The sequence below is a fragment of the Sinocyclocheilus rhinocerous genome, unplaced genomic scaffold (assembly GCF_001515625.1).
Source record: "Sinocyclocheilus rhinocerous isolate Xijiao unplaced genomic scaffold, SAMN03320098_v1.1 scaffold137, whole genome shotgun sequence".
NCBI lineage: Eukaryota > Metazoa > Chordata > Actinopteri > Cypriniformes > Cyprinidae > Sinocyclocheilus > Sinocyclocheilus rhinocerous.
In genome coordinates, this window is record NW_015633537.1 from 542,176 (window position 1) to 552,669 (window position 10,494).

Sequence of the window (10,494 nt, forward strand, 5' to 3'; positions counted from 1 at the left end):
TCAATTACTTATAAAGAGTTACCGAGATATACAGTCGCTGTAGGAACAGGAGGGAGGTACTTTAGTGACTGTGATCGTCACTGGAGTATGTCACACAGCTTTAAATTGAATTTGCAATGGCATTGAGTGTACGCGTGGGTTCGAGTGTGTAGGATTCAATGCAACATCATCGACAGGATTCAATATCATGTCTCTAGAGTAAATAATATAATGATAAACAAAACATTTGTGAATGAAAATGTCTTTTTACTTTTTTTGTTTTCATACTGTGCTAGGGAGAACATGTCGAGACGAGCAACTGAAATTGCAAAACACAGACCGAAGCACTTCAGTGAACACAAGAGGGGAAAAAAAGAGCAGACCATATGGCCTGCAGCGGTAATGCATGACCCTTGCCCTTGCTATTTATCCAAATGGATGTTAGTAATGCCATCCCTTCCTACAGTTATCGGTGTGCCCTGATCAGGCCCCGACAGAGACGACGGCAGCCCTATCTCTGTCCGTTTAACGGTCCTCCTCAGGCGGTACCATTAACAAACAATGCCCTTATAGCACTGCAGCAAGCCAAACACTATCTAGCAAGTGTTTGAGCTCATTAACACCAAAAGCTTGCAGAGAGAGATGTTTGTGAGGAATTTCCACAGTCTAAAGAAACTCCAATATTCTTTTTTTTTTCCCTTTCAGAAACAACAACACTGTAAAATAATTCAGTGTTGCTAAAGTGCGTCTGAGACTGTTCAGACAGGTCTAAGAAATCCTCAGTGGCCTAGTTTTGTTGTCCTATTAAATGGCATAGACTGTACAGTTAATCAGGAAAACACACTATTCATTTCAAGACAACTATATTTCAGAATCAAAATCAATCGCACTGGCTGGGTACAATCGCTTTTAAGAGGAATTTGACTTTGCATTTGTTGACACTAGCTTAAACCTCACAGGGTTACAGGAAATGCTTCAAACAGGACAGGTTTCTGTCTGTAGACTTTTGGTTCTGTATTTAAAATCATTCAGTTAGTTTGCACCAGTCTATATTAGGAGATTTCCACTGTGAAAAGATAGATCAATGAAATGTGCTCAGCCACATAAAACTCAGATTATAGATTTATTGTGAATAATTACTAGTTGATTTCTCATTTGAATGCAGTTAGAGTAAAATCAAACTCTAAGGATGCGGTCACATCTCAAAGTTCCATTGTTAATAGTGTAGCAATGCGTGAAGCACCGCTCACACAGACTCACCAAGCAGCTTTCAGTTGGTCAATGTGGCAAATTTGCATGACCAATTTGATCATAAGCGAGATCTGTATGGGAAACTTTGCAAAACTCCTAATTGCGTGGATTCTTATTGAAATCATTGGATTTGTTTTTTATTGGAATTTTTTTCTGAGCGATGGTGAATGTGACCACACCTAAATTCTCTAAACAATCATACCTGTGGTACCCTGCCCAGACCTGCTCCCCCTCCCACAGCAACGATGGGGAGGCCGGTCTGTGCCGAAACAAACTCCAGCATGGGGGCCAGGGGGCCAGAGGCCAGCGGGAGGGGTCTCTCATCTTCATACACAAGTCCCTGAAGGGGCCTGGCTGCCAGCAAGTCACACAGCTGAGAGAGCAGCGTCCTGGGGCTGCTGTCATTCACCTGTAGGTAATTCACATTCACTTCACATTCGTGTTCTCATTCACACCACATTAACTTTTGTAGTTACGAATGAATACTCATGCTTAAGTGATTTTGTGTTCACACTTCAGTTCACAATCAACAAAGCGGTATTCAGGCTACTCTAAATTTAAAATCAATTCAATTTAATTTGCATGACCTCTATCGGACAGACCTGGAGCCAGATTACGTTTGCGGATCCCCACTGGGTGACGACGCTCTCACCAAAGCTGCTGTGCACACGTCCGAAGCCCGGGTATGGCACCCTACCCGCAGCTGCTGTAGCCCCTGCTTCCCCTTGTTGAACCGTTGAGCCCACATGGATCACTGCGATGTTGAAGTGCATTGATGCCACCGGGTCCCGTTCACGCTCTCGGGGCCGGAGCAAGAGATGAGGGGAGGAGCTACTCTGACCCGCCCATTCTACCAGGGCCAATAGCAGAGAGAGTGTGGGTACTGTGACCATGGCAATAAACGAGGAAGCCAAACGTGAGGGTACAAAGAAAGCCTGAGTGAAACCAGGAAGGAAAAGCAAGAGGGAAACTCTGATCAAAATAAAATCATACAAGCAATATATTGCATACATTAAAAAAAGCACTTGAGAGATATAGCCTAAAGAGAGAGTAAGTGCTTAGAACAAGAAAAAGAAAGAAAAGTAGAACAAGACAGATTGCAAGAAAGCACAAGAACTGACAAAAGATGGAGGAAAATTAAATGGGCTTTTATTCAGGACACAGGGTGAAATGGAGCAACACAGGAGGATAATTGATAGAGGGATAGAAAGAAACTGCATGTGAGCTTGTGTGTGTACAGGTTTATTTGTTCTTGTGAGGGCCTGAAACCATCTTGTGAGGACATCTAAAGTGGTCTTCACTATTTGAAAGGCTCACAAATCAGCCAATTCATGTTTTCAATTTACATTTCAATTCAATGTAATAATGGCATAATGGCAACAGGTTTGTACGAGGGATTTTTTGCATTTATTAAATAGGTCAATGACCAAAAAAAAGTGCCCTTGATAAAGAAAAGGAAAAATATTCTTTATTATAAATCTACTTTAAACACAAGTTCTTAGAAATGTACTCTTTAGATTCATGTTTGTTTCATATGGTTTGTGGAAAAACTCAATTGGTGTAACCACAATCGAAAAAAAAAAGTGAAGTGACATGTGGCCAAGTATGGTGACCCATACTCGGAATTTGTGCTCTGCATTTAACCCATCCAAGTTCACACACACACACACACACACACACACAAACACACATTACATTTGTGGTTTACGGGGACTCTCCATAGGCGTAATGGTTTTTATACAGTACTACCCATACTCGGAATTTGTGCTCTGCATTTAACCCATCCAAGTTCACACACACACACACACACACACACACACACGGAGCAGTGGGCAGCCATATTGCTGCGGCGCCCGAGGAGCAGTTGGGGGTTCGGTGCCTTGCTCAAGGGTCTCACCTCAGTCGTGGTATTGAAGGTGGAAGAGAGCACTGGTTATTCACTCCCCCCACCGATAATTTCCGGCTGGACCTGAGACTCGAACCCGCAACCTTCGTGTTACAAGTCCGACTCTCTAACCGACTCTCTAACCATTAGGCCACGACTGCCCCCCATGGTCTAACTAATAAGTAAGTATCCGTAAGTATCCGCTCAATGAATCCAAAAAATGTAAATACATTTTTAAAGTTTAAAATGGCCAATTATTCAGGAGTCCTCCATGACACTCTGCAATTCCTAAGTATTTTATGGTTTGGTGAACTGGGGGAAAATTTCATATGAATTTTGTAAGATACCATTTGCATGTGTTGTGTGATCAGCTTACGTCCCAATGAGGGTTAGATTTAGGGGTGAGATTAGAGGTGAAACTTCATATTTTGTTTCAAAAATCTTACGTTTAGTAAGAATCAAATCATGCACATTCATATGAGATCAGCAACTCTTTAAATGGTTACATTTTTTGCTGAGTCCTTTTTTTTCTTGCATGTTAGTCACACCGCAAAAGTTTTCAAATTTAGTAAGCAGCTTCTTTCTGAAAAATAATAATAAAAGATTATACCAAACTATTTCAATCATTTATTTTTTTAATGAAATTTGATATTTAATATTTCTTTTTTTCCCATTATGATATCAGGACTCTTGTATCATCCTGACATTTTTTATATTTTAAAAAGTTATCAACATTTTCTTTAGTTTAGAAAATAAAAGTTCATAACAGAGGAGTTGTATTCCAATTCATTGTAGGTATGAATTACTGTATTTTAATGTATTGGTAATGAATAGGCTACATTTTAAGATCTGCACAAAAAAATAAGCGTCACGTCATTGACCTAAATATCATTATTTTAGAACAAAACCACAGCATCTACGAAAGGCACCCACTAACATAGCTTCTAAGGTGTGTGTGTGTGTGTGTGTGTGTTAATAAAAACAAGTCAAGAGTCAAGGAATGGATGGTGCTTACTGTAAGGTGAATGAATAATAACAAAGATTAAAATATAAACACCCACACAAATTCTTCATACCCACATGACCGAACACACACACCAATAAAATTATTTTTTAGAGTAAGAGGTTATGCAGCTGATATGTAAGAAAGTGCCTCCATGCTGTTTTACGCTCCTTTCTATCTCAGTTACACACACACACACACGCAATACAAGCAAATCATTTTCAATTTACTTTTGTAGCAGCCTCCTCCTGGCTGCTCCTCTCTGTTTCATGACTTCAGGTGCTAATGCAATTGCTTGCAATCACCAGGCACCAGGAATCTCTGACATAATATTCCCTCTCTCCCAATTCTGTCACCGCTTTCTGGGTTTATTCTCTTTTTGTTGCATTCTCTTCCTCCCTCTGTTTTATTTATCTGTCTCTAAGCCTGTTGGTCTGTTGACCCTGACGAGTCCTTCAGATGAATGCGAGAACGAATTAAGAGGCCAAAGACGACGAAGCAATGAGCAGAATATGGGAGGGATGGAGACAGAGAGAGAGAGAGAGAGAAAGAGGGAGACAGGCAGACATTGGAATTCTGTTTGGCTGGTAGAGGTAAATATAAAAACAAGTCAAGAGTCAAGGAATGGATGGTGCTTACTGTAAGGTGAATGAATAATAACAAAGATTAAAATATAAACACCCACACAAATTCTTCATACCCACATGACCGAACACACACACCAATAAAATTATTTTTTAGAGTAAGAGGTTATGCAGCTGATATGTAAGAAAGTGCCTCCATGCTGTTTTACGCTCCTTTCTATCTCAGTTACACACACACACACACGCAATACAAGCAAATCATTTTCAATTTACTTTTGTAGCAGCCTCCTCCTGGCTGCTCCTCTCTGTTTCATGACTTCAGGTGCTAATGCAATTGCTTGCAATCACCAGGCACCAGGAATCTCTGACATAATATTCCCTCTCTCCCAATTCTGTCACCGCTTTCTGGGTTTATTCTCTTTTTGTTGCATTCTCTTCCTCCCTCTGTTTTATTTATCTGTCTCTAAGCCTGTTGGTCTGTTGACCCTGACGAGTCCTTCAGATGAATGGGAGAAAGAATTAAGAGGCCAAAGACGAAGCAATGAGCAGAATATGGGAGGGATGGAGACAGAGAGAGAGAGAGAGAGAGAAAGAGGGAGACAGGCAGACATTGGAATTCTGTTTGGCTGGAAGAGGTAAATATAGTCCGATTGACTAAGATGATGACAGAGATAGGGAGGAGGGAGAATGGAGGGAGTGGAGAATAAGAAAGAGGGATGAAATATGGAGGAATAGAGGGAAAGAGAGAAATATTGATTACTGGGATGTGTGTACGTGTTTGGCCTGAACAAACATGCTGGCAATCCTCCAGTTTTGACAGACAAGGGACAGTATGAGAGTGTGTGCGTGTGTGTTGTGTGTTATGTGAAAGGTTGGTGGAAGAAGGAGGGTTGGGGAGTTGGAACGCACAAAAGAGCATCCGAGCACATTCCACAACAGCATATTACTGTTTTTGAGTCCCATCAAATTAACCTGGAGTAATCATAGCCTGGGCTTGTCATTTAGGAACCCAATATGGACTAACCCAACTGTTGGGTTAAATTTTTACATTCAATTTTTAACCCAAAAGTTGGGTTAGTCCATATTTGACCCAAAGTTGGGTTGAAACAACCCAGCATTTTTTAGAGTGTATTTTAAGAGAGATCTTTTTAATGAACTGTTGATCCATTTCACAAAAACGGTTTGAATAATTTGTTCATGAATCATGCTTGTTTGGTTCTCTAGTTAAATTCACTGAAACAATGATCCCCTTTGCAGCAGTTTAAACAACTGTTTAAAAATTCATGAAAATGTCTTGCTACAGGAAGATGAAGACATTCATAAAAATATTAAAACAAAACAATGCATCTTTATGCACTTCTTTACATCCAGTCTAAAGTAGATTGACTTGAGCATGTTTACATGCACGGTCCTAACCCAATTATAAATAATATTATTGATAAGCTGACAATGCATGTAGTCATGTAAATGATTTTGTGCGGCAGTAGTATTTACAAATTGTTTATTTATTTTTTTTCATTTTATGACAGGTGACAACCAGATTTAAAGGTATAGTTCACCCAAAAATGAAACTTGAAACATCATTTACTGACCCTCATGTCATTCCAAACACATAAAACCTTTGTTATCTTCAAAACACAAATTAAGATATTTCTAATTAAACCTTAGAAGTTTCTGTATGTCTAATCCAGGTAACCAAAATTTAGAAGATCCTAAAGGGCCATAAATGAGGCATAAATCAAACACATATGAATCAAGTAGTTTAACTCAAAACTTGTGAAGCGATACAATCACTTTATATGATGAACAGTTTTAATTTATGGGTTTATTCACAAATTAACAATGATCATCACACATACATAGAGCATATCTCTTCACATGACTTTCACAAGACACTCAAATCATTTGTATTCATTTTACGATAACTTTATGACCTTTTTGATTCTTCTAAGTTTTGGTTACCTGGACTTTCAATTAAAGGACAGAAACCTCTCAGGTTTCATTAAAAATATCTTAATTTGTGTTTCGAAGATGAATGAAAGTCTGGGCAGACATGAGGATGAGTAAATGATGACATCATTTTCATTTTGGGGTGAACTATTGCTTTAAGATGCAATACAGCCACCTACTCTGTTGGAGTATCAACCTGGATATAGCATAAACATGATATCAATATTTCTTTTCTTTTTTTTAAATATCACGTTTATATAGCTTATATCGTTATATTGCAACAGTATAAGCAACTTGCCAACAGTTCCCTGCCCCTCACTTCCTGAAGAAACAAACAAACCCAACTAATGGACAACAGAATGCACCAGACGAGAGATGCACTACATTCACACATGCTGGCTGGAGGCCTTATGCACTGACAGCTCGTGATCATTATGGCTGAGCTCATGGCTGCATTCCTTGCACTGCACTGGCAGCGAGAGTGCTGCCCTTTACAGCACGGCTGTAAACACAGCTCGTAAAATGCTTCGCATGCACCGTGATGACCAACGCTATCGAAAGCACTTTAGCTGACAAATGATCGCGTCATCCATCATCTTTTCACACAGGCGCAGATCCTCGTCACAACAATAAAGCCCACACTGCACTGCACAAACATTACTACACTATTTAGATACCTTGAATTTGTTAATAGCGCTTAACAGAGATGCTGTATCACCATAAAGCAGTGAGTCTAATCTAGTTCACCTCTAAGATCTCTACTTCAAAGTAATCTTATCCACAAGACAATAGCTGCCTTATCTTCCTCCTTTACCAGATTTTCACCTTCAATCTCAGCAGGCTAAGAGAAAACAAGCTGTATCCCCTAATTCTCTCATCAGCATTAAACAACATGCAGGCTATTATGCCTTGACAAAATTAAGCAAATCAAACGTTTCCATTCTGTAGGGTGTTTGTTCAACACATCTAGTGGAAAACATGGATGGAATCGCAGATTCTAATCATAAACAATTACTGTATAATGTGTAGGGTTGCAAAAAGGTGGAAAATTTCCAGTTAATTTCAGAAATATTCCAGAAATTTTGGAAACTTTCCAGGATTTTTTGGGAATATTCCAGGGATTTTTGGAAAGTTTTTCCAGAAATTTTCCACCCTTTTGCAACCCTAACAATGTGGAATGTCACATAATTTGGCAAATTTTAGATGAATTAATTAAAAGTAGATCTATACACATAAATCAAATTGTGATATGGACTATTGTCCACAAATATTAAACACGCAAAAAGGAGTTTTAATATGAAGTCTGTGTGTTTTGCGAGTCTCTATGTGAATGAATGGTGACAACGGTTTTTAGCATCTGCCATCTCACTGCATTAGGACATGTTCACTTCATAAGCATTTTACACTTTAATTTCAGAAAAACTATCATCTTCATATACAAAAGAAACTCAAACTCAAAATAAAAGTTTAACTTATTAAAAGGTTTAACTTGAAGAAATTGTTACGAAATATATTACTGTCGTACAGTAGAATGCACATCTAATGTAAAACCAACACTAATACTATAATAATTAAAACTTTCTTTTTAAGGAATAATATATTATTAAGCTGTTTTCATGAATTTAGTTGATTAAACATGCCTTTTGTTTATTAAAATTTAGTTAAACCATTAAAATGGAATCCAGAAAAATTTGAAAAGAAAACACACAATTTGGAAAAAATACAAAAATGGAATTTGAGAAAAAATAAAACATATTTCATAGGGCACTAAAAATGACTTTTTGTTAAATGTTGGGTGATTTAAGCCTTGTCAATTGAAACATTCAAGCAAAGAATAAGCGCTTGAGAACTCATGCATGCTGTTTGAAGATGTGTGTGCGCACTCATCCATAGCCAGGTCAGGATTATCCAATGGGCGTTATGAGAATTGGCCCAGGGCCCAATTTTTTCGGAGTGTCTTTACACTAAGTTCAAATAGCGCGCTCAAAGATTTTGAAAAGACGCAACCAATTCAATGTCTTCAATGGTGTAGGCAGTAGCACCTAAAGCCCGGCTCACACTGTGCGATTTTGGCCACGATTTGGTCGTCTGAGACAAATTTAGAAAATACTAAAAGATTCCGATAATCCTAGGCTAAAATCTGTAGTCTTTGATCGCTGATAGCTTGCCTTTTCTATGATAAACACCAGTTGCACTGCTGTTTTCATGTGGGTGTGTGATGCTGCTTGCACTATTCTTTTGAAATACGCCGGTATTGCCGCCATTCATATACTTTTAATGACAGCCAACATGAACGTGTATGGGTTGATAATGTAGAACTCCGGACAAGTTTTCTTGCAATCACCCGTTTTTAACGCGTCTTGACTGTTGTACAGTCTGATATTAATGACAACTGAGATCCCACAGTGTGACATGATCATCATGTTCGTACAGTCTGACAAGTACAATCCTAAAGGACTTTTAAAAATCGCACAGTGTGAGCCTGGCTTAAGACTTTCAGAAATGGCTTTTGACGCAATCGATCCGGGTTCGAATCCGCCTTTTGCCGAACTATATATAATCACTTATACTCTATGGGCCTCATTTATGAAACACGAGCAGAACAAATTTTTGTGTAAATCGTTCGTAAAGCCGTTCTGACAACTTTCAAAATACGAACATTTTCATAAATTTCAAAATGTTAGTTGGTACGAAAGCAATGTACAACTGCTCCCTACCACGTGTAATTTAACTTCACTGCCATCATAACATTTTACAAGTTCGTTTGCTCTTAATATTGGATTTTATTGTAGCTGAGAGTTAATAACTGTTTAACTTTGGATAAAACGCAGCGCTCGTCACTGTCACGTTTTACCCAGCCTTTAAAATCAATGGAGGTGGGACAAATACCACACTGACCAACTATCCTAACTGTACTGAACAACGACTGAACAACAATGGAGAAGTTAATATTATGGGTTACTGCATTTTTATATTCAGTAATATTCTTCAAAATGAGATAATAGTAATGTTATTTCCATGGATATTCCAAATCATAGCAACCAAAACGCCTCAGCTGGAAAAACGCTGTGCCACCAAAGCGTTCTCAAGCACCACCAGTTGGCCATTTTTAGAAGAGCGCCTGGCATTTTTCAGCTGGCTAAAAACGCTTTGGTGGACACAGGTTAATTGAATATTCATTGTTAGGCAAATGCTCTATTTGTCTTTTTTGCATTTATGAAACATACTGGAGACAAACCTGAGGAAGGAGTCCAGAAGATTCCACTACGTTCCTGAACACATAACTTATGTAGCTAGTTGTAATTCATAGGTGGGGATTATGCTAATTGTGAATAAGCGTGCACACCATAGACTGTATAAAACATGGATGTAGTGTCCATGTCGTCACCCGTTGGTTTCTAAAGAGCATTTTTGAAGCCCAAAGTGGGCGGAGCCGGCCATTGCCATCTTGGCAGCACGTCACCGCGTGTCATAATACGTGGGTGGAGCTGGTTGCTGAAACCACGCCCGCCTAGCTCGACGGTGGTGACAGCAGCGCAATCCAACTGTCACTCAAGTGGCCACGCCCTTAATTATGCAGAACTTTAAGGCTTAATATAATTTAAACGGATGAGTTATAAAAAAATTCACCCACTCACAGTTGTCATGAAGGGCAAAATTAGCTATATAGACCACAACTATTTTTTGTACCAGGCTGTAAACATATTTTTTTTCTGCTGTAAAGTTGGGCATTTTAACATGGGGAGTCTATGGGATTGACTCCCTTTTGCAGCCAGCCTCTAGCGGCCAGTTGATGAATTACAGTTTAAGTCACTTCCTTGTTGGCTTCACGAGAGAGAACG

The 10,494-nt window shown here is 39.0% G+C and overlaps 1 protein-coding gene across 1 annotated transcript in view; it reads right to left on the minus strand.

The window, feature by feature from the left end:
- LOC107744308 (uncharacterized) overlaps positions 1-10,494 on the minus strand; it is a 79,517-nt gene that overhangs the window by 46,050 nt on the left and 22,973 nt on the right. Inside the window, exons 3-4 of the mRNA XM_016557880.1 lie at positions 1,833-2,165; positions 1,433-1,639 (exon numbers count right to left, since the gene is read on the minus strand). Coding sequence (XP_016413366.1) covers positions 1,433-1,639; positions 1,833-2,165 — 540 coding nt within the window. The remainder of the gene's footprint in view (positions 1-1,432; positions 1,640-1,832; positions 2,166-10,494) is intronic.